Genomic DNA, 25998 nt, shown 5'->3' on the forward strand with positions numbered 1-25998 from the left:
ATATCTTCTTCAGAATTGTGGCCTCTTGCCCCTTCAACGCTCTTCACCGCCTCCACATACAGTAGGAGATTTGCTGTACAGCCCTGATCCTTGACACCTCAACCTCTTTCATCAAACTTTTTTCACTTCTTGCATTGCATCAGGTTTTGCACAAACGCTCTTCCGGCGTATCTTATATATCCCAACTTTCCATAGGGTGGTAAATACTTGTCAAACATCAATAATACAGATACACTATGCTCCTTTTCCCATTCTACATACGGGTCAAGTGACGTGCATGAACTACTCCTGGAAATGTTAGCCTTTTCAGACTCAATGTCCAGCGAGACGCCAGAGATAACAAGTTTTACCAGTGCCCTGCTCCAAAAATCAAAGCTGTTCACTTCATGCGTCGATAATTTTGTGAGCCACAATGCATGCTCCTTTTGCTCGTTAGATACACACGATGTCAACACCATACCACTCCTTTGTTACTTTGACTGCATCCATTTTCCCCAATGCCTTCTTCACCATCCTTGTGACTTCAAAATGGTTTCCCAAATTAACATCTTTATCCAAAAAACATACTCCAACAAGCAACGATTCATCAGGCTCATTTTCCACAACAATTTCAGCCCTTTTTGTTCCATTGCTGGACTTCACTGTTGTCCACATCTTTCTGGAATTCCCTGTTGTTGATTCATGTTTCTTGTGCCCAGGTTTTTTTCTATAGAGCCAAATACTTGCCAAAAAGTTCAACATACGTATCAGTAGGGTCGAAAGAAAATCCATACGTAAATTATTAGGATCGTATGCAATGCGGTTGTGTGTTATTTAATGGTAATAGAATTTCATGATTCGTTTTTATAGCCGCGTGGGCTATTGTGGTGATCATGTAACCTAATGAATCACACCTTTTCCAGTATTTGGGAGCATGGACTGTAGACCTTGAATTAGGCATTTTGACTAGTGAATTGTATTAGTGAATTCCACTCTGTATGTAGGCTTGTTATAGCCATTTGCGTTGCACAACGTTATCACGCAGAGGCTATATCCATTTCAAGAAATGAGACAAAAAAATATATTGATTAAGCCTTGGCTATAACCTGTCCTGAGCGAAATAGCCAAGGAGTCCCACATGGTCTAGACTATCTATAGCCTATTCTTATTGCCAGATCTGTTTTCCCTATCAGCCATTGCACATGCTTATTCAACTATTTTGTTGAACACTTATTTTGAGGCTATATTTCGAGGCTTGTGAGATAGAGTCTCTGTTTAAGGGGAGCCCTATAATAAAAACAGTTATAAAACACAAATAGAATTCTAAAATGATTCTGCAAGACACCAGTACAATGCCTACTGTCATGCCCTGACCTTTGTTTTCTTTATTATTTTGGTTAGGTCAGGGTGTGACAAGGGTGGTATTTGTGTTTATATGTAGGTCTATGGTGGCCTGAATTGGTTCCCAATCAGAGACAGCTGTTTATCGTTGTCTCTGATTGGGGATCCTATTTAGGTTGCCATTTTCCATTTTGGTTTTGTGGGTTATTTTCTATGTGTAGTTGCATGTCAGCACTAGTTGTTTATAGGGGCATGGTTGTTTTTGTTAGTTTGTTTAAGTGTTCTTCATTTTAATAAAATAAGAATGTATTCCAATCATGCTGCGCTTTGGTCTCCTCGTTCCGACGGACGTGACACCTACAAGTTGGGGGGGGGGGGTTAGGCCTACAATAAAAATTGAATTATTAAAGTGATAAGCTAAAGAACTTTGGGGAATTTAGATAATTTTGAATACACATGAATTTCAATAAACAAATGGATAAGACCGTTCTATTCTCATTGATTTAGTTCCTATTACAACGAACTGAATGAAGGATGAATTAAATGTTCTATTATGTTGGTATGACGAGTTGCACGTATCATGCATGCTCTGCACTTTATTTGGCTAGTAGGCAAATAGGCCTACATGTGGGTATAATGACTCTATGACTGCATGCCTCCAGAAGGGGTGCTTTATATTAACCCCTCCTACAGAATATGATTTGGCAAGAGTGATGAAAGAAATAAACATATTTTGATTGGCTAACACAATTCATAGATTCACCAAACATATATTATTCTATGTTTCATTATTCCTGGTATATAATACTGGTTATGATTGCAGAAAGAGCCCAGAGAATGGGATGGTGCAAATTGAATTAGTCGTGCATGCATGGGGATATCCACGTCACCCAGTGATATGTTCATGCTGTAGAGATGCGAACTGAAATTTCACTGTTGTAGGCATAATACAGCTAGTGCTATCTAGACTTGCGCTGGCAAACAAATCCATTATATTAGCTACCGAACCGTTTGGTGTATGTTTTTTTTTTTGTTTGTTGGTGAGATGAAACTGCCAAAACTATGAAAGGTATTATTGTACATCAGAACTGCAACACAAGATTTGCTCAAGTCTAAAATGTTGTCTGTAATCGTAACATGGTGTTTGTATGTTCACAGATTAAATTGAACGTTTACTTTCATGTTTCACGAATGGCTTTTCTTACAATCCTAACAATTTAGGTATGGCTTTTCTTACGATCCGCACGTTCAACCTTTTGGCAGGAATCTGGCTCCATACTTTTCCAGTACGCATCCCTTTTACGAGTTTGGCAAACTGACTTGGAACTTGTTCAGTCATTTCCGCCAATCAGTGAACCAAGGGGCGGAGAAAGGACGTTTACGCACACCACGTAAAATACGTCAAATTTTATTGGAAACATGTCGGCATCTGAGAAAACGTCCAAGGTAAAGAAATATTAGATTTATTTGGCTAACTAGCTAGTTTACAATGGCTATGGACATTGCATATTTGCCAGTTATTCAATACCTTGAAGATGCATACCTGAAATGCGATCTTTACAAGCAATGTGTTTGTTGTTTTGCTAGCAAAGTCTTGTTCCTTGCATTCTGCTAGCATAAAGGCAGCCCTCCTTGAACAATTAGCTAGCTAGCCACATAGCTAGAAAAGGGCTCTGAAAGATTAGGTAAAGGGTCACAATTAAATATTAATCGCAAATATTCCTACATTTTGCAATGCGTTTTGTGGAGATTGAGTGTCCAACATTTTCAGTGGTCCTAAAATGTTTCACATTCAACATCAGTAGCCAGCTATTAGGCTCGTGCATACAATAGAAATAGTTTAATTTCTACGCGTGCGTGCATTTTCCAGTGTCACTCACTACAATGTCAACACAACCTCTGGAGGATATAGACAACACTTCTATTGTGGATATTAAAATCTGTCTCGTTACGGTTGCATTAATTCATTCATTCAGTATATGATTTGGAATGTGATCTGCAACTTTTGCACGTCAAATAAATTCAAATTTCTTCTTCATCTGCATGATATATGTGACTCTGCTCTGGTATTTGGTTTTCCAAATGTTAGGAGTTGTCTGAAAGTGATGCATTGGAAACTGATCCTGAAGTGAGACTCTCAAGCCAGTCGGATGAAGGTATGGATGTACATTGAGAATGTATAGATTTAGACATATCTGACTATAATCATACATACAGACATATACACAACTTTTATAGAAACCCTGTTTATGCTGTGCATATTGATGCAGAGGCTTTGAATGTTTCCTAGGTGATGCAAGTACCGACACAGCAGTGGTTACCAAGGAGACCGAGCCCATGGGTGGGAGGCTGTCACAGGCGCTATTTCAGGAGATTCAGGGAGATGGTTCGAAAAACGGGGAGGAGAGCGAACGACTATCAACAACATCCTCTTCTGTGTCAGTCAGAACCCTTGCAGGTAAAGATTGATCTCTTTGTCAGTTCTTTCTCTCTCTTCCTTCGTTTTCATAATTTGGTTTAATCTATTCCTTCGTTTATCCCCCCCACAGGACATGCAGCGAAGAGCCTTCCATCCACATCTTCCTCTTCAATCTCCTCCTCCACTTCCTCTCCTTCTGGCAGAGCAAAGATGAGTGTTTTTGGTCCTGGAAGTAAAGCTCTCCTGCCACCTCCCTCATCCTCCTCTCCGCCTCCTGTCCCTGTCCAGACAGTAAAGATACACCGTGCTCGCAAGACTATGAACAGACCTCCCCCAACACAGGTGAGTCTTCTAAGACGATGGCTGGTAGTAGCGCTATATTTTTTTAGGATAGCCACTTATACAGTGATATCAATCAAAAAAGGAATATCTTATGTTTGAGTTAGTATGTTGAAAATCAGAGTATTTTACCATTTGGAAGTCATTTTATTCCTGTCACATTATCCCCTTCATGACCATCTGATCCATTGAGTTGTTGCCTTTCAGATGAGGTGCATCGAGTCACCAATTGTGCCAGTCAACCCCACAGACCCCACGACCAGCTTCGCGACAGACAGTGATACTGGTCAATGTTGAAATATTGCATACATTTAGATTGACTTGAATGAAAGATTTACCCATTTTGAATGTTATATCGTATTTCAGAGATGTTCTATTGATTCCCAGGGTCATTTCATGTGTATCTGAGCTATTCACCGTTTAAGCAGGCAGAAATATAGCCGGTACGATGTGTTTTTCCCCGAGAATCAGAGATGCACGAATATAATAGAACATTTTAAAATGGGTGACTCTTTTTTTTTTTTTATGTTTGTATGTAAGATTACTTACTGTTGAGTTTGAATCCTGTCACCTTATTTTTGTCTCTTACTCGGCAGCAGCAAAAAGGAGAAGGTTGGTCCAGGCAGAAAGCGCTATAGGCACAGAGCAGAAGGTAAAGACTGGGCAGGGGTGTGTCAGTGCTTTAATAGGTCTCATGCTGAGAATATTAAGTAGTGACCCTGACCTAACGTTTTGTTTTTGTTACTTGAATTTCAGGCAGATCATGTACTCCGAGAGGCGGCGAGACGACGTGACAGTTGGCTGGAGGATGCAGACGAGAACGAGTTTCTTCTCTATAACCCCTATGCAAGAGATGACACGGACCCAGCCTTTTCCGACTGCAAGGTCCGAGGCTAATTAACCCTTTAACAGGCAGCTCAACCAGGCGAGGTCCTTTTGACAACCAATTTTAAACTAAGTGTAACATTTATTTTGTTAGGCATATTTTATCATCTCAACCAATGCCATTTAGTAAAATTGTCTGGTTTTCATTATCGGACTGACATGTTTTTTGAAACACGCGTTCAAAGATGGTTGAAAACCAGGATGTGAACGTGAGCTAAACTGAACCTCATTTACCATAATTTTTGGTACTAATTGTGTATAAAATGGGAAATTACAACATAAAATGTTATTTACCTCTAAAACATAAGTTAAGAATTATTAAATTACTATGTTTTTAAGTTGTTGTTTAAAAAACAATTTTAGGAACTCTAGCTCTATTAGGCAGTTGAGTTGCCCATTTTAAAGGAATGATATTAAGTCAAAGCTTGTGACAATGGAAAGTGGAGAAATATTGTAATGGGATTTTTAGGCTGTTCAAATACAAAAACCCTTTCAAATCCATATCAGTATTCACTGTCTGCCTGTTATCGTCAATATGTTTCAGAATATCATTCAGTACATGTAATTGTACTGGTACTCTAAGCATATAAACTATAAATGCATACATTTACATGCATTCATATTTTGACACAAATGTATTATTTTAATATTTGATATCAAGTCCTCATTTAACTAGGCCAATATTCCATTTATAAGTAAATGAAGCAGACATAATGTATCATTTTTGAAAATATTTAAAATTCTCTGCAAATTCCAATACAAAATTAGTTGAGCTGGTTGAGATGTTTGTGATGCATTAATTATCGAAGTTTAAGTCCTCCAAACACATTTTTCATATATGGTCTATACTGAGGCTAAATATAGATACAGTATTTAGCAGAAAAAACTGTTTTTCTGATATTTTTCTCTTGGTGTACCAGTTAAAGGGTTATTGCTGAATAGCCACAGTTTTGAATAGATACAAGGAAACTGTATGTTGCTCTTTTTCCATATCTGTACCTTCCATTTTTCCTATTGCAGTCTGAAGATGGTGGACTAGAGGAAAGGCTACATGAAAGAGATGCCGATGCATCTGGTAACATGTCAGATCATGTGAGTAGTTTTACTGGTCCTATGTCAGAGTTGGAAGCTACAATCATTTACCAGGCAGTTTTAGGCAACATGGTGTTTAATAAGATTCACTTGCTGGAACATCATTTTTATTTGGTCAAAGCATTGTTCCTCTGCCGGTCAACCAAACCCTCTTTGTCCTCAGAGCTCAGAGTCGGACCCACAGAGGCAGGGCCAGAGGAACGAAGGGAGCAGTGATTCGCCATGGACTCGCCCAGGGCGAGGCAAAGGGAGAGAGAGAGCCGAAGGAGCGGAGGCAGGAAGAGGTGAGTGACAGGGAGATCTATTCATTTGTATAAATAGTCGTATCATCGCCACTATCATTGTCATCACAGTGGCTATTTGATTGTAAATTATTAATGTCTGTTGTAACTTCCAGCAGTGTCGGCAGCAGCTACTTTTGGTGGATCCTGCGAGTACACAGAGGTTGCCTTGGGCTCCCTGGACATCGTGGCAACAGACAACCTAACACTCTCACCTCACCACGGTGGGTAGACTGTATTCGCACACAATACACAATCTGCAAGTCTTTATCAGTGGTCTCTCAGGGTCAAATCCTAGCTTGACGTATGCGTCCTGTAACTTTGACACAAATCTCCTATTAAGGTCTTGTGAACACATGATTTGCGTACATAACTAAAGCCACAATTTGGTTCTCAGTGAATAGCATTGATTATCTGCTACAGTGAGTAGTACCATATGACACCGATGAGGGAATGTCATATCTGCATGTCTGTGTAGAAGGCAGTGACGCTGGGGAGACGGAGCGTCTGGAGGAGCTGCCTCTGTGTAGCTGCAGGATGGAGGCACCACGCGTAGACAGCGCCAGCAGACAGCCCAACAGACTCTGCATGGCCACAGAGAGCGTGAACGGAGAGGTTTGTGTGTGGCTATGCACATGTAGACTCTGTGAAGCTGTGTTTTCCCTAGGATTTTTATCAGCAGTGGAGGGGGGGGGGCTCCGACTGCACATAAATCAAAACAAATGTATTTCTATAGCCCTTCTGACATCAGCTGATATCTCAAAGTGCTGTACAGAAACCCAGCCTAAAACCACAAACAGCAAGCAATGCAGGTGTAGAAGCACGGTGGCTAGGAAAAACTCCTGAGAAAGGCCAAAACCTAGGAAGAAACCTAGAGAGGAACCAGGCTATGATGGGTGGAGATTATAACTGAACATATCTTCAAATATTCATAAATGACCAGAATGGTCTAATAATAATAATAATCACAGTAGTTGTCGAGGGTGCAGTAAAATTGGGGGGAAAAAAGGGGTAAAAAAAAAAAAAAAAGATACTCCTAATGATCGGCCAACTGACATAATCCTGAGGTGCAGCAACCCAACCAGCCGTACTGCTTCTTAACACAGCGCGCATCCAAACCAGCCGCACCAATGTGTCGGAGGCTACACCGTGCACCTGGCAACCTTGGCTAGCGCGCACTGCGCCCGGCCCGCCACAGGAGTCGCTGGTGCGCGATGAGACAAGGAGATCCCTACCGACCAATCCTTCCCTAACCCGGACGACGCTAGGCCAATTGTGCGTCGCCCCACGGACCTCTCGGTCGCGGCCGGTTACGACAGAGCCTGGGCGCGAACCCAGGGACTCTGATGGCACAGCTGGCGCTGCAGTACAGCGCCCTTAACCACTGCGCCACCCGGGAGGCACTCATTAGGAGTATCTCTACCGCTCCTGCTGTCTCTAGAGAGTTAGCGCGTCCGGTGAACAGGTCAGGGTTCCATAGCCGCAGGCAGAACAGTTTGAAACTGGAGCAGCAGCACGGCCAGGTGGACTGGGGACAGCAAGGAGTCATCATGCCAAGTAGTCCTGAGGCATGGTCCTGGGACTCCGGTCCTGAGAGAGAGAGAGAGAGAGAGAGAGAGAGAGAGAGAGAGAGAGAGAGAGAGAGAGAGAGAGAGAGAGAGAGAGAGAGAGAGAGAGAGAGAGAGAGAGAGAGAGAGAGAGAGAGAGAGAGAGAGAGAGAGAGAGAGAGAGAGAGAGAGAGAGAGAGAGAGAGAGAGAGAGAGAGAGAGAGAGAGAGAGAGAGAGAGAGAGAGAGAGAGAGAGAGAGAGAGAGAGAGAGAGAGAGAGAGAGAGAGAGAGAGAGAGAGAGAGAGAGAGAGAGAGAGAGAGAGAGAGAGAGAGAGAGAGAGAGAGAGAGAGAGAGAGAGAGAGAGAGAGAGAGAGAGAGAGAGAGAGAGAGAGAGAGAGAGAGAGAGAGAGAGAGAGAGAGAGAGAGAGAGAGAGAGAGAGAGAGAGAGAAAGAATACTTAAATTCACACAGGACACCGGATAAGACAGGAGAAGTACTCCAGATATAACAAACTGACCCTAGCCCCCCGACACAAACTACTGCAGCATAAATACTGGAGGCTGAGACAGGAGGGGTCAGGAGACACTGTGGCCCCATCCGAGGACACCCCCGGACAGGGCCAAACAGGCAGGATATAACCCCACCCACTTTGCCAAAGCACAGCCCCCACACCACTAGAGGGATACCTTCAACCACCAACTTACCATCCTGAGACAAGGCTGAGTATAGCCCACAAAGATCTCCGCCACAGCACAACCCGGGGGGGGGGGGGGCGCCAACCCAGACAGGAAGATCACATCAGTGACTCAACCCACTCAAGTGACGCACCCCTCCTAGGGACGGCAAGAAAGAGCACCAGTAAGCCAGTGACTCAGCCCCTGTAATAGGGTTAGAGGAAGAGAATCCCAGTGGAGAGAGGGGAACCGGCCAGGCAGAGACAACAAGGGCGGTTTGTTGCTCCAGAGCCTTTTCACACTCTTGGGCCAGACTACACTCAATCGTATGACCCACTGAAGAGATGAGTCTTCAGTAAAGACTTAAAGGTTGAGACCGAGTCTGCGTCTCTCACATGGGTAGGCAGACCATTCCATAAAAATGGAGCTCTATAGGAGAAAGCCCTGCCTCCAGCTGTTTGCTTAGAAATTCTAGGGACAATTGGGCGGCCTGCGTCTTGTGACCGTAGCGTACGTGTAGGTACAGTGTGTACGGCAGGACCAAATCGGAAAGATGGGTAGGAGCAAGCCCATGTAATGCTTTGTAGGTTAGCAGTAAAACCTTGAAATCAGCCTTTGCCTAAACAGGAAGCCAGTGTAGGGAGACTAGCACTGGAGTAATATGATCAATTTGTTTTGGTTCTAGTCAGGATTCTAGCAGACGTATTTAGCACTACCTGAAGTTTATTTAGTGCTTTATCTGGGTAGCCGGAAAGTAGAGCATTGCAGTAGTGTAACTTAGAAGTAACACAAGCATGGGTTAATTTTTCTGCATCGTTTTTGGACAGAAAGTTTCTGATTTTTGCAATGTTACGTAGATGGAAAAAAGCTGTCCTTGAAACAGTCTTGATATGTTCGTCAAAAGAGCGATCAGGGTCCAGAGTAACGCCGAGGTCCTTCAGTTTTATTTGAGACGACTGTACAACCATTAAGATTAATTGTCAGATTCAACAGAAGATCTCTTTGTTTCTTGGGACCTAGAACAAGCATCTCTGTTTTGTAGAAAGTTTGCAGCCATCCACTTCCTTATGTCTGAAACACAGGCTTCTAGCGAGGGCAATTTTGGGCTTCACCATGTTTCATTGAAATGTACAGCTGTGTGTCATCCGCATAGCAGTGAATGTTAACATTATGTTTTTGAATGACAACCCCAAGAGGTAAAATATATAGTGAAAACAATAGTGGTCCTAAAACGGAACCTTGAGGAACACCGAAATTTACAGTTGATTTGTCAATAGATACAAAATGTTGCTGTTTTAAAGTTAATTTCCTACAATTCTGAAAATGTTTCTATGGCTTATGCCGTGTTCTTATGCTACCTAAGTGACTCAAACGTTATAACAAAATCAATGTCATGACATTTTTTTGAAATGTAGATTCTCCCTGACTGTCTAGTTTTTATTCTGGTGAATGTTAGTTCTCAAAGATGATATTATTAAAAAATATATAGCTCCATTTTATCTATTGTATCATATCTTTGGGTGTGGCGGCCATTTTTTGAGAGTCGCTGCTAAATGAATATAGGGGCAACACGGTAAGCTTTTCCTTTAAATTTTTCACTTTCCTCTCCCTCTTGTCTTTCGCAGCTGGTGGGCTGTACCAATATCATTCAGAAGGGGGAGACCATGCGGCCATCCAGTCGTGTTTCCCTCATTGTGCTGTGCGAAAACCATCGGTCACATATGGTCAAACATCACTGCTGCCCTGGATGTGGATACTTCTGTATCGCAGTAAGGTTTTGTGCCACCCCCACAATTAAACACTATCTGATGTCCAAGAACTGTATAGGTGAAAATAAATTCCAAGTAGACATAGGGCTGTGGCAGTCACAACATTTTGTCAGCTGGTGATTGTCAAGCAAATAACTGTCGGTCTCACGGTAATTGACTGTTTAATTAACAGAAACACATTTTGCATCTCCTGGTTTCCACACACCGCCTACAAGCCATTTTAAAAAGTATAATAAATCCATGTAATATAGCCTACACCTTCACAATGAATCCATTATTTATTTTAGACAGGTTTAAAGAAGCATGATATGGAGAAAATGTACAGTGCCTTGCGAAAGTATTCGGCCCCCTTGAACTTTGCGACCATTTCAGGCTTCAAACATAAAGCTATAAAACTGTATTTTTTTGTGAAGAATCAACAACAAGTGGGACACAATCATGAAGTGGAACGACATTTATTGAATATTTCAAACTTTTTTAACATTTCAAAAACTGAAAAATTGGGCGTGCAAAATTATTCAGCCCCTTTACTTTCAGTGCAGCAAACTCTCTCCAGAAGTTCAGTGAGGATCTCTGAATGATCCAATGTTGACCTAAATGACTAATGATGATAAATACAATCCACCTGTGTGTAATCAAGTCTCCGTATAAATGCACCTGCACTGTGATAGTCTCAGAGGTCCGTTAAAAGCGCAGAGAGCATCATGAAGAACAAGGAACACACCAGGCAGGTCCGAGATACTGTTGTGAAGAAGTTTAAAGCCGGATTTGGATACAAAAAGATTTCCCAAGCTTTAAACATCCCAAGGAGCACTGTGCAAGCGATAATATTGAAATGGAAGGAGTATCAGACCACTGCAAATTTACCAAGACCTGGCCGTCCCTCTAAACTTTCATCTCATACAAGGAGAAGACTGATCAGAGATGCAGCCAAGAGGCCCATGATCACTCTGGATGAACTGCAGAGATCTACAGCTGAGGTGGGAGACTCTGTCCATAGGGTGCTTTTTATGGTGAAAATTATCTTTCCCAAACTTGAAACTCACACACTGCTTATGTATGCCAGTTATGCTCTACACCCCTTGAAAAGCAGATTAATGTGCTTAATTTTCTGAAGTTATTTGGCCACTTTAGTTGTAATACAAATCTTATTAAAACACATAGCCTTATGGGCTAGGCTAAATGATGTGTGTGACAATGATTTGAAAAAGTCGCAAAAAAGGCATTGTTTCTTATACTGGGCATCAGTCACAAGTCTTAATATATTATTCACAAGTGATGGGCTAATATTGTCACCCATCAGACTGTTCTTGATTTAAATCTTGGCTTTACATATACTAAATAATTTATGTGACATTTTTTATTTATTTAGAATGGTCCATTCTCATGCACCTGTATCGAAACCGGGCAGCGGGAAAACATACATGTCATCTATGCACTTAAATAGTCAATGGAGGATGCTTTTCCTCGTGGTTTATTTTTTTATGCCAGCCAGGTAGACTACACTTGTGCTTAATATGAGGAAGGTTGAGAAATAAACATATAGCCTTGAGAAAACTGATGGGAACCTCCTGTTTTTAATAGAGGCCATCACTCTGTTTTCTCCTACAATTGCATAGCCTATAGAAATGCTGCGCAACATTAGCTCATGATTAGATTTTCGATTAGATTTGCATCGATGTCAGAGTGATTAGAGAGACGATAGAGTGCGGAGTACCAGGCAGTAGGCAAGTTTGGTAGGCTACTAATGAACAGCAGCAGCATTAGTTTGGAGAAGCCTAATTACCGTGACTAAGCGGTCATGTGGAATTTGACTGCCTTCATGTCTCGTGACCGCCATTGTGGCAGTAATACAGTCACTGCAACAGCCCTAAGTAGACAACCTCCAAATTGTATTCACCTTAGACCTAGCTTGTGTTTTCAAATCTGTGAAGATGGAGAGGAGACGGAGAGACCACTGCAGATACTTGATATGCATTATAAGTCTGTGCGTGTACGGTATATGTTTGATGTGGCCTTACACCCCTCCCTCTCTCTGATTTTCCCAGGGCACCTTCCTAGAGTGCTGTCCGGACCAGCGCATCGCCCACCGCTTCCACCGGGGCTGTGTGACAGTGCTGGGGGCTGGAAGGGGCAGGGGCATGGGCACAGGCATGCTCTTCTGCCCCCACTGTGGCGAGGATGCCTCGGAGGCCCAAGAGGTCACCATCTCCCCCTCAGCATCCGTGGCCACTGTGGTCACCACTTCTGCCTCGTCCACCACCACACTGTCCCTCCCAGCCCCCATCCCCTCTGACCTCTCTCTGGTGGCCTCCACGTGGCCACTGAAGAACGGGAAGAGGCCGGTGGGTCCTATCAGGTGAGGGGAAAGGGGGAGATAAAGATATGTGAAATTACTAAGTGTTGGCTGGAGTGCAATAATTGGGTGATTTTGCTCTGCTTGTTGTGTATTTGTGGATAATTGATTGATTTGAGCTTGTGCCTGTGAGTCTATTGTTTGATAACTCGTATGGAAATAATGGTTATTCACACCACCCTAATCATTGCAGCCTTTTTTTACTCCCTCTCTCTTTGTCTTCTTGATCTGTCAGTGCGAGGATGCGTGGGGTGGTAAAGAGAGACCAGGATCAGCGCCCCCCCCAAGCCGCTCTGGCAGCAGGGACTGTCAACGCAGCCCCCCCAGGCGAGGGGGGAGTGGACAGTGTGGGACCCTCCCTCTGTCTGCCCAATGGGAAGCCAGTCTGTCCCAGTGCACTTCCCCCCGGGCCCAGTAGGGCGGCGCTGCAGAAAGCCATTCTCACCCAGGACACTGAGAAGTGAGACAAAATAATAAAATAGATTAATAATAGTCTAAGTCTTATAGAAAGAATATAATTATCTGTTGCAAATCAATGATTGATGGGAATTGTTTACAGCTAGACTTGGGCTTTGAAAATACATCCATCTTTCCTCCTTTTGTTGAAATTCAAAATTTGCTGAACTGACTGAATTATGGAAATCTATGTAGAGGAAATGTATTTAATGGTGTTGGATCCAGTGATTAGTCCAAGGAATAGGAATGAGGGAGAGATGCATTTTACACAGAGTTCTGATAGGAGCTGTTCTCACGTGGTGATTCTTGGTTGTGATTGGTCAGGAGGAAGAAGCTGAGGTTCCACCCCCGCCAGCTCTATCCAGCTGCCAAGCAGGGTGAGGTGCAGAGGGTTCTGCTCATGCTCAGTAAGTGTCATAAGGAGTCCTTTGTTCGTATTTTACTGTTCGATTAAATAGACATTCCTGATCTGATTGCATATTTTGTCTAAAGTGGCTTGCTCTCATCGCTCCTTCATCTGCTCTGGAAACACTTGTTGTCCACTGTTCTTTCACATAAATGAAGGAATGAGACGATATTGACCCCTACTGCTGCTAATAACCCCTGAACTCCACTTACTCTCTCTGTTTGGTTCAGTGGAGGGCATAGACCCAGCCTACCAGGCTGACTCCCAGAACAGACGCTGTGCTCTCCACGTTGCCGCCCAGAGAGGCCTGCTGGAGGTCTGCTACATGCTGGTGCAGGTGAACAACTTTTGCACTTCAATCAATACAACTGGGTAATATTCATTAGGTTCCAAACTGAAGAAAACCGACTGAATCGGGGAGGGACTACCTGAACTTGTCCAATAAGAAATGCTTGCTTACATTTTCTGTTGCGAATGTTTTGCTACGGTGTGCCCAAATAACTACAACCCTGCTCTTTATTTTTATGTTCAATAATAGAAGTGACTCCTTTTACTCTTATTCCCCCCAAAATGGATCAGTGTGTCACTCATACAGTTATTATTCACCAGAGTGCTCAAATACTTTTCTTGTCTATTTACAGGCAGGTGCTAAACTGGACATCCAAGACAAATCCATGAGGACCCCTCTCCTGGAGGCCATCGTCAACAACCATGTGGAGGTGACCAGGTACCTGGTCCAGAGTGGAGCCTGCGTCTATCACATTGTGAGTGCCTGGTAAACAGCCCCTACACCAAAGCTGGTCAGCTAACACTAGTAGCGGCTCTAGTAACATGAGCCGTAAAGGATTTAAACCTGAAAGAATTTGATCATCACCTTGAGTCACCTCAGAAGTCAACAGTAGGATCTATTATAGAGTAACTGGAGCTAGGACCTGTAGGTGGCATGTTATTGCAATCAAATTCTCACCTTCTGACAAACCCCCCTCTCTTCTCCCCCTTCTCTGCTCTCCAGGAAGAAGATGGCTACACTGGTCTCCACCACGCTGCCAAACTGGGCAGTCTGGACATTGTCACCCTTTTGTTGGAGACGGGACAGGTGGACATCAACGCACAGGTGGGGAAGAGCGAGAGAGGAACACTCTTGGGCTCTAAGACAGGGTGGCAACAACCACCAAGTCAGTGTGTGTTTTATCAGTCTGTGAGACTCTTTGTCGGCTGCATACTTCACACTGCATCATGTCCAATGACCACATGGTCTGTTTTCTGAGAAGTGCTTTAAATTTTTTTTGCTGCTAATTAAACATCTTTATTTAGATTGACTATGCATGCGCAGGTGAAGATAATATAATTATCTTTATTTGATATTAAGTTGTAACCTTCTGTTTTGTTAGAATTTTTTTTACAAATCTATCCCTGTGTATATTATGTGGGTCTCTGCAGTGTAGTACCCCTTCACTCTGCGTAGCACTAACACCCTCTTTTGTAGGTATAGTAATCATTCAATGTAATCAATAACAGATACTGTATCATGTGTCACTTGGCAATGCTAGTTACCTGTAGTTCTTAATTAGTCAATAGACAGAGTTAACTATTACCACCAGAATAAACATGTATGTTTAATCTATCTTCCAGTCCCATGTATCATTTCTCGTTGTATTGAACCATAGCACTTGTGTTAGGCATTTGGCTTGAGTACCACTGTATAGTCCAGTCCCCTAACCCTCTGAGTCAATGTGTTGTATTCCCCTCTCAGGATAGTGGAGGCTGGACTCCTATCATCTGGGCTGCAGAGCACAAGCACATCAAGGTCATCAGAGCACTGCTTAACAGGGGGGCTGACGTCACCCTCAAAGACAAGGTTAGGCTTTCTGTCCTGGTTTTAACAACGTATGGGCATGCAATGGCCAATCTGATTTTGAAGGAGGATGTGGAGGATTTATAGGCACGGCAAGTCACAAATCCTTGAAACGACAGCATTTGCTTCTTCATACTTGATTTATTGAAGGTAGAGGTCAATTTGGTTGTAAGTACTCCAATCCATACCTTTTCTTTCTATCCATTAATTTATTGTGATGCAAGTCCCTCTGGGATGATAAAAATAATCTTCTCGCTCTCTCTATTAGGAGATGAACGCGTGTCTCCACTGGGCGTCCTTCGCAGGCTGTGTGACGATAGCAGAGATGGTGCTGAACGCCGGCTGCCCGCTGTCTTCTGTCAACATGCACGGGGACACTCCCCTACACATCGCTTCCAGGGAGGGCTTCCTCGATTGTGTAACGTGAGTAGACCAATACCCTGTCAATCGCATCCATCGGTCACTCCTATGGCTGTTACGGTGACTGTATTACCGCCAGGCTGGCGGTCACGAGTCATGATGCACCGTACACCTGGCGACTGTGTCAGCGTGCACTGCGCCCGGCCCGCCACAGGAGTCGCTAGTGCGTGATGAGACAAGGCCCTGCCGGCCAAACCCTCTCTAACCTGGACGATGCTGGGCCAATTGTGCGCCGCCCCATGGGCCTCCCGGTCATGGCCGGCTGCGACAGAGCCTGGACTCGAACACAGAATCGTTAGTGGCACAGATAGCACTGCAGTGCCTTAGACCACTGCGCCACCAGGGAGGCTGCAATCAACATTTTAAGATCAACGTTCTCATCTGTTGGGTCAGGCTCAATGCTTAAAACAGTTTTTTTTTATGCTAGTGGTTGTATTCATTTGGGATCTATCGCATCCCACAACTGACCCCGGACTATGTTTAAAATATTTATTCATTGCACTGAATAGAATAGGTCAACTTTTGTACTAGGTTGACATAGGCTAGTGCTTTTGCTGTTTGTTAGGCCTGCTCATGTTGACTGACAAAAAGTAAATGTGGACAGTTGTTCCGATTATCTTCAATATGCGCCTCGGAATTGGATAAGGACTTGCGCAGTTAAGTCCCCAATGTGTCTGTCTTCATTTGTAGCCTGTGAGAACGACCTGATCATGTGACTAAGAGCCATGTGAGTGAGAGACGCTTCGGCATGCTGCGGGGAGAAGGGAATTATAATTATTATATTCAGCCCAAGGGCACAACGGCCACTGGCCACAAAAGGCATGGATTTCTTTTTAGGGGGATTATAGCCATACAGCCGAGAAATTTGAGGCATTATCAAGTGCTTGTCAAATTGTGAGTGAGAGACTAATGAAGTGTGTACAGCCTGTGCAAAAAAACAAGGCAGAGCTCATGCCTTTCATGCTACTTTTTTCATGCAACTTTTTTCAAATCATGATTTGTTACATCATGAAGCCTTGGAATGTATTAAACATCAAAACATATAGGCCAACATTTGTATAACAACTAAAGTTACATATTTAACTCTAAATTAAGCATAGCCAGATCAGGGCCAAACGCAAGGATAACACAGTGTATGCTATTCTGTTCTTTGGAAAAAACGACATCTTCTTTAGACCTGTCTAAAATAAATAATCTATTTGTTTTATTTTACCTTTAGGCAAGTCGGTTAAGAACAAATTCTTATTTACAATGACTGCCTAGAAACAGTGGGTTAACTGCCTTGTTCAGGGGCAGAATGACAGATTTTTACCTTGTCTGCTCGGGAATTCGAACTAGAAACTTTTCGGTTACTGGCCCAACGCTCTAACCAATAGGCTACCTGCCGATGTTAATTGTGATGGTGTAGGCTATATTACATGGAGTTATTAGACTTTTTAATATATAGATGTTCGAAAGTTCTGCATCAGCTTGTAGGCTGTGTGTGGAAGCCAGGAGATGCTAAATGTGTTTTGTTAATTAATGGTCAATTACTGTGAGACCAGCAGTTATTTGCTTGACAATCACTGGCTGACTGCTACAGCCCGAGTCACTCCTATAGTCTGGTAATTTCGAATAGAAGGAATTTGTCCATAGGTATTGATCTAAAGTAATTTGAGCATTTTGCGCCCATGATGGTTGTAAGGATATGGGAAGGGTAATCTGTGCCTAACGGCAACTTTAACACCTTTGTTTGCTTATTCCCTCTCTACAGGCTCTTTCTCTCTAGGGGGGCAGACATCGACATCATGAACAGGGAAGGGGACACCCCTCTTTCTCTGGCGCGTTCCGATTCGCCCGTCTGGGTGTCACTCCAGATAAACAGGAAGCTGCGGAGGGGGATAGCTAATCGTATGCTTCGTACAGAGAAGATCATCAGCAGTGACGTAGCCCAGGGGTATGAGAACGTGCCTATCCCCTGTGTGAACGCAGTGGATGATGAGGGATGTCCCTCAGACTACAAGTATGTTTCCGAGAACTGTGAGACTTCAGCCATGAACATCGACCGCAACATCACACACTTACAGGTACATACAGTAACACCACACACCTTTAGATGATACACATGATAATTATCATTGATCATACATGCATCTTGCCTTTCTATAAATCTGTGTCTGTCCCTCAGCACTGCAGCTGCACAGAGGACTGCTCTTCCAGCAACTGTCTGTGTGGACAGCTCAGTATCCGCTGCTGGTACGACAAGGTTAGTGACAAATTATTTATTTTATATCCCACTTTATTTGGATATAAAAGTATTCAGCCTTTCTAGCTGTGAACTTTGATGTTGAAGTTTTATATTTGATTAAGGAAACTGATAAGAACTAGAACCTTGTAAATATCCTGGGTTTTCAGAGAGAGTTTGCTCTCATTTTTCAAATTTCAGATATTATTGAACTGTGGATAGTTTGTTGAACTGTGGATCTGTCTCCGTCTGGACTCTCGTACATTAGTCACACGCGATATCTCAGACAGCACTGGCCTGACTTTGACGAAACTTTGAATGATGCGTCTTGCCACAGTGATCTGGAATTTACAAAATTACACTGATTGGTCAGATGGTGGGGCTATAACAAGAGATTGAAAATGCAAACTTTTAAAGGTCACGCCCCTTATTCTGTTTGAAATAAAGTCATGAAATTCAGTACATAGGTCCCTCTCCTCACAAGGAGCACATTTGCCTCGGGGACCCATATGGTCCGCCATGATAGCTCTTCCCCCATTTTTAAATTTTGTGAAAATTCTTAAACGCTACTCTTCTGGCACTGAATGACCGATCTGCACGAAACTAGATACAATACACGACCAAAAGTATGTGGATGCTCGTCGAAAATCTCATTCCAAAATCATGGGCGTTCATATAGAGTTGGTCCCCCTTTTCTGCTGTAACAGCCTCCCCTCTTCTGGGAAGGCTTTCCACTAGATGTTGGAACATTGCTGTGGGGAATTTCTTCCATTCATCCACGAGCATTAGTGAGGTCAGGCACTGATGTTGGGCGATTAGGCCTGGCTTGCAGTCGGCGTTCCAATTCATCCTAAAAGTGTTCGATGGGGTTGAGGTCAGGGCTCTGTGCAGGCCAGTCAATTTCTTCCATATTGATTGCGACAAACCATTTCTGTATGGACCTCGCTTTGTGCACTGGGGCATTGTCATGCTGAAACAGGAAAGGGCCTTCCCCAAACTTTTGCCACAAAGTTGCAAGCACAGATTCATCTGAAATGTCATTGTATGCTGTAGCGTTAAGATTTCCCTTCAATGGAACCAAGGAGCCTAGCCCGAACCATGAAAAACAGCCTTGACCATTATTCCTCCTCCACCTAACTTTACAGTTGGCACTATGTATTGGAGCAGGTAGCGTTCTCCTGGCATCTGCCAAATCCAGATGCGTCCATCAGACTTCCAAATGGTGAAACGTGATCCATCACTCCAGAGATCACGTTTCCACTGCTTCAGAGTCCAATGGTGGCGAGCTTTACACCACTCCAGCCGACAATTGGCATTGTGCATGATCTTAGGCTTGTGTGTGGCTGCTCAGCTATGGAAACCCATTTCATGAAGCTCACGACGAATAGTTATTGTGCAGACGTTGCTTCCAGAGGCAGCTTGGAACTTGCTGAGTGTAGTAACCGAGGACAGATTACTTTTACGTCCTACGCACTTCAGCACTCGCCGGTCCCGTTCTGGCCTGTGTGGCCTAGCACTTTGCGGCTTAGCCATTGTTGGTCCTAGACGCTTCCACTTCACAATAACAGCACTTACAGTTGACCGGGACAGCTCTAGCAGGTCAGAAATTTGACAAACTCACTTGTAAGGCCGTTCTACTGCCAATGTTTGTCTATGGAGATTGCATGGCTGTGTGCTCGATTTTATACAGCTGTCAGCAACAGGGCTGGCTGAAATAGCTGAATCCACTAATTGGAAGGGGTGTCCACATACACTATATATATATACAAAAGTATGTGGCCTCCATTGACAAAGGTCTCACAATGCAATTTTTTTTTTGAGTACCTAAAACAACATGGCTGCTATGGACCAATAAACATTCACATGAGCGTGGCCTGGCACACAAATGCATATAAATCACTCATAGGATATTCGTATTGTAACACAATTTAGTATAAGTTGCGAACACTGTCAACATGTGCACGAGCATTCATATAGACCACATGGTGGCTCTTTAACGGACACATGTTTCTCTCTTGATCTGTTTAACTCCGTGCTGAAATTGCACGGAGTTAAACATGCTCAGGGTTATGAGTCTAGCTAACCCACGTGATGTTTCAGACACCACTTTATTTTTTAACAGAACTTGGGTGAATGATGTGTCTTGCCATAGACATCTGGCATTTACAAAACTACACTGATTGGCCCAAGGGAGGCACTGCATTATTTGTGGGGGACTACATGCTTACTGTTTACTGTTGCCTTTTTTGATCATGGTTAGTGATACAACCAGCAGTCATACGAGACAGAATTTACTTTCCAAGCGGTCACCAAGCCAACTCTCTCGAAAGACTGGCGAGGTAATTTGGGGGGGCTCTGTCCTTTTTGTCTTTAGTTTATTTCTAATTTCACGGTGGAAGGCTAAAACATAATTTTTGTCCCCTACAATAATCGTTGGGGGGACTATGGATCTGTCTGTCTCCGTACGTACGGTAGTCACACACCAATATCTGACACCACTGGCCTGATTTTGACAAACATGGGTGAATGATGTGTCTTGCCATAGAGATCTGGCATTTATAAAATTGCACTGAGATACCCAAGTGGGGCGCGAGAGTGAGCTTAATTTGTTTTCACTAATTGTCCCGAGGGGGGACACTACCATTTGTGGGGGACATGTTTATAGTTGATTTTAAGTATCGAGTTCGTCAGTATCTTATGTTTGTCTTTCACCTATGTGTTTTCTGTGTTTACCAGGACCACCGGTTGCTCCAGGAGTTCAATAAGATCGAACCGCCTCTCATATTTGAATGTAACCTGGCTTGCTCCTGCTACCGCACTTGCAAGAACAGAGTGGTGCAGGCGGGCATCAAGTAAGAGCTGTTACTACACCACTGTACACTTTGAAATCAAATTAGAACTATTTTAGATACAGTGCCTTCAGAAATGATTCATACCTCATGACTTATTCCACATTTTGTTGTTACAGCCGGGATTCAAAATGGATTAAATACTTTTTTTTCTCACCAATGTACACACACTACCCCATCATTGAAAATGAAATACGGTTATCTAATTTACATAAGTATTCACACCCCTGAGTTTGGCAGCGATTACAGCTGTGAGTCTTTCTTGGTAAGTAGGAGCTTTCCACACCTGGATTGTACATTTGCCCATTTTATTCTTTTCAAAGTTCTTCAAGCTCTGGTGATTACAACTTTTAATCGTCTTGGGTATGTCTGTATCAGCTTGGCACATCTGGATTTGGAGATTTTCTCCCATTCTTCCTTGCAGAATTTCTCAAGCTCTGTTAAATTAGATGGGGAGTGGCCTCCTGAGTGGCTCAGCGTTCTAAGGCACTGGCATTGCAGTGCCAGAGGCGTTACTACAGAACTGGGTTCATTACCGGGCTGTGCCACAACTGGCCGTGGCCGGGAGTCCCATAGGATGGCGCACAATTGGCCCAGCGTCATCCGGATTAGGGGAGGGTTTGGTCAGTGGGGCTCATCACGCTCTTATCGACTGCTTGTGGCGGGCCGGGTGCCTGTGGGCTGACCCCGGTCGCCAGTTGAATGGTGTTTCCTCCGACACATTGGTGCGGCTGGCTTCTGGGTTAAGGAGTGTGGGTCATATTTCGTAGAACGCATGACTCCGCCGAGCCTGTTGGGGAGTTGCAGCGGTCAGATGAAATATAATAAATTAAATTAAAAGCATTTGACGGGGAGTGGCGGTGAACAGCAATCTTCAAGTCTTTCCACAGATTTTCAACGGGATTCAAGTCTGGGCTTTGGCAGGGCAACTCAAGGACTTTCTTGTTCAGATGCAATTGCAGTGTTTCTTTGGCTTTATGGTTGGGGTTCCTGTTGGAACGTAGATCTTCGCTCAAGTCTAATGTCATTTGCACTCTGAAGCAGGTTCTCATCAAGGATTTGGCTCCATTCATTGTTCCCTCTCTCCTTACCAGTCTCCCAGTCCCTTCTGCTGAAAAGCACCCCCATAGCATGATGATGCCACCACCATGCTTCACAGTAGGGATGGTGTTAGACGGGTGATGAGCTGTGCCTGGTTTTCTACAGACATGGCACTTTGCGGCAAAAGTTATATTTGTCTCATCAGATCACAGAATCTTTTGCCTTATGATCTGAGTCGTTCACGTGCCTTTTTGCAAACTCCAGGTGTGCTGTCGTGTGCCTTTTTCTCAGGAGTGGCTTCCGTTTGGTCACTCTCCCATAAAGCCAAGATTGGGGAAGTGCTGTAGAGAACTCTGTAGTTCTGTCAGTGGTCATTGGGTTCTTGGTCACCTCTCTGACCAAGGTACTTCTTGCCCGGTTGCTCAGTTTGATCGGACGGCCAGCTCTAGGCAGAGCCTGGGTAGTTCCATATTTTTTCTATTTCCCAATGATGGAGACCTCTGTGCTCTTGGAAACGTTCAACTCTCTAGAAAGAATTGTGATGAGACGTATAACCCTATCTTGGAGATCTACGGACAGTTCCTTGGACTTCATGGTATAGTTTTTTGTATAGATATAGGTATGTTTCTAAATCGGGTCCAAAAAATTTAATTGGCCACAGGTGTACTCCAATCAAGTTGTAGTGACATCTCAAGGATGATCTAAGGAAATTGGATGCACCTGAGCTCAGTTTTGAGTGTCATGGCAAAGGGGTGTGTGAATAATTTTGTAAATTAGATATTTATATAATTAAATTTAATACATTTTCAAAATATCTCTGAGCATTTTTTCACTTTGTCATTAAAGGGTATTGTGTGAAGATGGGTGAGGGGGAATAAAACATCCATTTTGAATTCAGGATGTAACAACATGTGGAATAAGTCAAGGGGTCTGAATACTTTCTGAAGGCACTATGACTACCCTCATCTCTTACTCAAACACTTTTTTTTGGTTTATCTCTGCAGACCTTATGAGGGGGCAAGTTTTGTTTTTTGCCCTAGCACTATACAGCTGATTTTTAAATAACCAACTAATCATCAAGCTTTGATTTATTTTAATCAGCGGTGTAATGCTAGGGCAAAAAACTAAACGTGCACCCCTTCGGGTCCCCTGGACTGAGTTTATAATAATAATGCTGCTTCATGACATTGTCTGCTGTTGTGGTCGACATTTACATTGTAGCTCAGTTTGTAGGGCATGACGCATTCAATGCCTGGGTTGTGAGTTCGATTCCCACAGGGGTCCAGTGTGAAAATGTATGCGCACTCTGGTATGAAAAATGTAAGCACTTTCTACTGTAAGTCACTCTGGATAAGAGTGTCTGCTAAATGACTTGAATGTTAATCTTACTGTCTGGGTCCTGGTACAATCTCACTTGTATACTTTATCTCGGTCTTAGGGTGCGTCTCCAGTTGTACCGAACAGAGAAGATGGGATGGGGAGTTCGGGCTCTACAGGACATTCCCCAAGGCAGCTTCATCTGCGAGTAAGTGTGTGTATGGTTATTTAAAGGAAATTAGTATGATTAGCCAATCTAATGTGTCTTGCCAGTTCTATCAATTGGTTAATTGTCTTGTTGGAAGTAACATTTCTCTCCACACAGATATGTAGGAGAACTGATCTCTGATGCAGAGGCAGATGTAAGGGAAGATGACTCCTACCTCTTTGACCTGGACAACAAGGTACCTCATCTGTTTTTTCTCTCATAGGGATTACACATTAAAAAAAAATACATGAAATTGTATTTATCACATGCACTGAATACAACAGGTTTTGATTTACTGTCATTTAGACACAGAAATTTAAACAGACCTGATTTACCAATGCAACTAAGTACATCACCATCCCTCTCTCTCTCCTTCCCTCTAAAGGACGGGGAGGTGTACTGCATCGATGCCCGTTACTACGGTAACATCAGCCGCTTCATCAACCACCTGTGCGACCCCAACATCATCCCGGTGCGGGTGTTCATGCTGCACCAGGACCTGCGCTTCCCCCGCATCGCCTTCTTCAGCTCCCGAGACATACTGACAGGACAGGAGCTTGGGTGAGAGGATTCACCCCCACACACTTTGGATCTGAACCACAGACACAAAATGGACGCCCAGTGGCGTGGTGTTGATGCTGCCTTAGGAAAGGAGAGTGGAACATGATTTGGCACCACTTTTTCAGTAACCGTAGCATCTATTCCATGTATCACTTCTCTTGCACCAGAAATAAAATTGCCTGAGTATATTGTTTATTCCACTGATTTATGATATTGATGTACATTGATTAAATTCTCAGCCTAGAATTACAATGTTCTGTTTGCACAGGTTTGATTATGGAGACCGCTTCTGGGACATCAAGAGTAAATACTTCACCTGCCAGTGTGGATCAGAGAAATGCAAACACTCAGCGGAGGCCATCGCCTTTGAGCAGAGCAGGCTCGCTCGACTGGAGACCTGCCCAGAATTGGATACTGACCCTGGGCTTGCCATGCTAGGAAACTTCTAGGCTTCCCCTGCGGCTTGGTGCATGTATTTCTCTGTTTCTACACTCACTCTTACATTTCGTATGAATTTGTGCAGTTATTGTTTGTGGTAATAGAGCCTTAACTTTGTCCACGTATCTGATATAAATGACTGAAAAAGGTGTCTTCTGTGTAAGACTCATACGTACGGTATATATATTTTTTTTACTATACTATTGCTATGCCTCTTTGCCATGAGACATCAGTGGCACTACAGCATGTTATGAAATGCCAGTTACGCTCACCACATGCTGAACAATTCATTTCATAGTACTCTACCATGATACTGTCTACTTGTTAAGTAATTGAAAAAGTTACCGACCAGCTGACTTCCGAGTAGTATTGAAGTCTGCTTTTATACAAAATGTACGTTGTTTTGTCATTTAGTACAATTTATTAAACTTTTACAAATGGATCCACTGTCATTTGTTTCAGCAGTGTTGCTTTTCCTACAACTCAATGAATATCAAGCAGCCCAGACACACCAGAGAATGTGGTTCCAATTTTGGCATAGATTGCTAAAAAGTTTTAGTGATTTAATGTAACATTCCATTTGTGTCTGAGATTGAACCTTAATCTGGTCTTTGACAGAGTTCTTGGGATGTGTTGAATAGTTAACTATTCAACCATGCTTTCCTTCCCCAGGCCCAATTCATGGTTATTGCTATCTTCTACAACTCATGATGGGAAAGGGAGCATGAGCTCTGCTTTTATAACATTAATACTGACAGGAAAAGAAGGCTGTCAAATGTACTTATGTTAATCACTATCTGGTTGGGTTGTGCCAGGTTTCATGTTGTGAACTGAAGAACATGGGTGAGACATTTAAACATTTCCAAAGCAATAAGGAAGGGCTCTTCGTGTGATGATAGGAAAAGTCACTCCCTCAAATCTAAATAATGTTTTTGTACAGTGGCAAGAAACGTGAACCCTTTGGAATTACTTGGACTTCCTCATTGTCTGTTGTGACTTACAATTTGATCTGATCTTAATCTATGACCATTCAGTCTGCTTAAACTAATAATACACCTTGTGAACATTCAGTGTAGGGTGGAAAATGTATGTGAACCCTTGGTTTTAATAACTGGTTGACCCTACTTTGGCAGCAATAACCTCAACCAAACGTTTTCTGTAGTTGTGGATCAGACCTGCACAACGGTCAGGAGGAATTTTGGACCATTCCTCTCTGCAAAACTTTTTAAGTTCAACAATATTCTTGATTTCTGGTGTGAATGGCTCTCTTGAGGTCATGCCACAGCATCTCAATCGGGTTGAGGTCAGGACTTTGACTGGGCCACTCCAGAAGAACATATTTTCCTTTCTGCTGATTTACTTCTGTGTTGTGAGGAGTTGTCCTGTTGAGCTTCAATTGGTGGACAGAGCCTTACATTCTCCTGCAAAATGTCTTTGATAAACTTGGGAATTCATTTTTCCGTCAGAGCAAGCTGTCCAGTTCCTGAGGCAGCAAAGAAGCTCCAAAACATGTTCCCTTCACCATACTTTACAGTTGGG

General features: G+C 43.2%; 1 protein-coding gene across 5 annotated transcripts; it reads left to right on the forward strand.

Annotated features, from left to right (window-relative positions):
* Positions 1 to 2336: 2336 nt before the first annotated feature.
* LOC110496106 (histone-lysine N-methyltransferase EHMT2) lies at positions 2337 to 24911 on the forward strand. 5 transcript variants are annotated; one of them, XM_021571806.2, is made up of 27 exons: positions 2337 to 2766; positions 3410 to 3476; positions 3611 to 3778; positions 3870 to 4081; positions 4286 to 4364; positions 4675 to 4730; positions 4835 to 4963; positions 5984 to 6055; positions 6219 to 6339; positions 6453 to 6560; positions 6818 to 6951; positions 10185 to 10328; positions 12377 to 12687; positions 12920 to 13144; positions 13465 to 13547; positions 13777 to 13883; positions 14188 to 14310; positions 14559 to 14660; positions 15300 to 15404; positions 15670 to 15824; positions 17575 to 17887; positions 17989 to 18066; positions 20782 to 20897; positions 23374 to 23460; positions 23578 to 23656; positions 23846 to 24021; positions 24290 to 24911. In XM_021571806.2, exons 1-27 carry the CDS (start codon positions 2740 to 2742, stop codon positions 24468 to 24470), a joined length of 3558 nt encoding a protein of 1185 aa, XP_021427481.2. In that variant the 5' UTR covers positions 2337 to 2739; the 3' UTR covers positions 24471 to 24911. The 5 variants fall into 5 exon arrangements, with proteins under 5 accessions (XP_021427481.2, XP_021427479.2, XP_036808530.1 ...); XM_021571804.2 differs by having other exon boundaries at positions 6456 to 6560; positions 6815 to 6951; XM_036952635.1 differs by having other exon boundaries at positions 6456 to 6560.
* Positions 24912 to 25998: the final 1087 nt, after the last annotated feature.

Source organism: Oncorhynchus mykiss, chromosome 18, assembly GCF_013265735.2.
Source record: "Oncorhynchus mykiss isolate Arlee chromosome 18, USDA_OmykA_1.1, whole genome shotgun sequence".
In the NCBI taxonomy this organism is placed as follows: domain Eukaryota; kingdom Metazoa; phylum Chordata; class Actinopteri; order Salmoniformes; family Salmonidae; genus Oncorhynchus; species Oncorhynchus mykiss.

Bases quoted from the DNA above. Each gene is read 5' to 3' on its own strand.
- LOC110496106 (XM_021571803.2), top strand. From the start codon at position 2,740: ATGTCGGCATCTGAGAAAACGTCCAAG. The intron at 15,825-17,574 runs GTGAGTAGACCA...CCCTCTCTACAG, and splicing joins GGCTTCCTCGATTGTGTAAC to GCTCTTTCTCTCTAGGGGGG. The intron at 24,022-24,289 runs GTGAGAGGATTC...CTGTTTGCACAG, and splicing joins CTGACAGGACAGGAGCTTGG to GTTTGATTATGGAGACCGCT.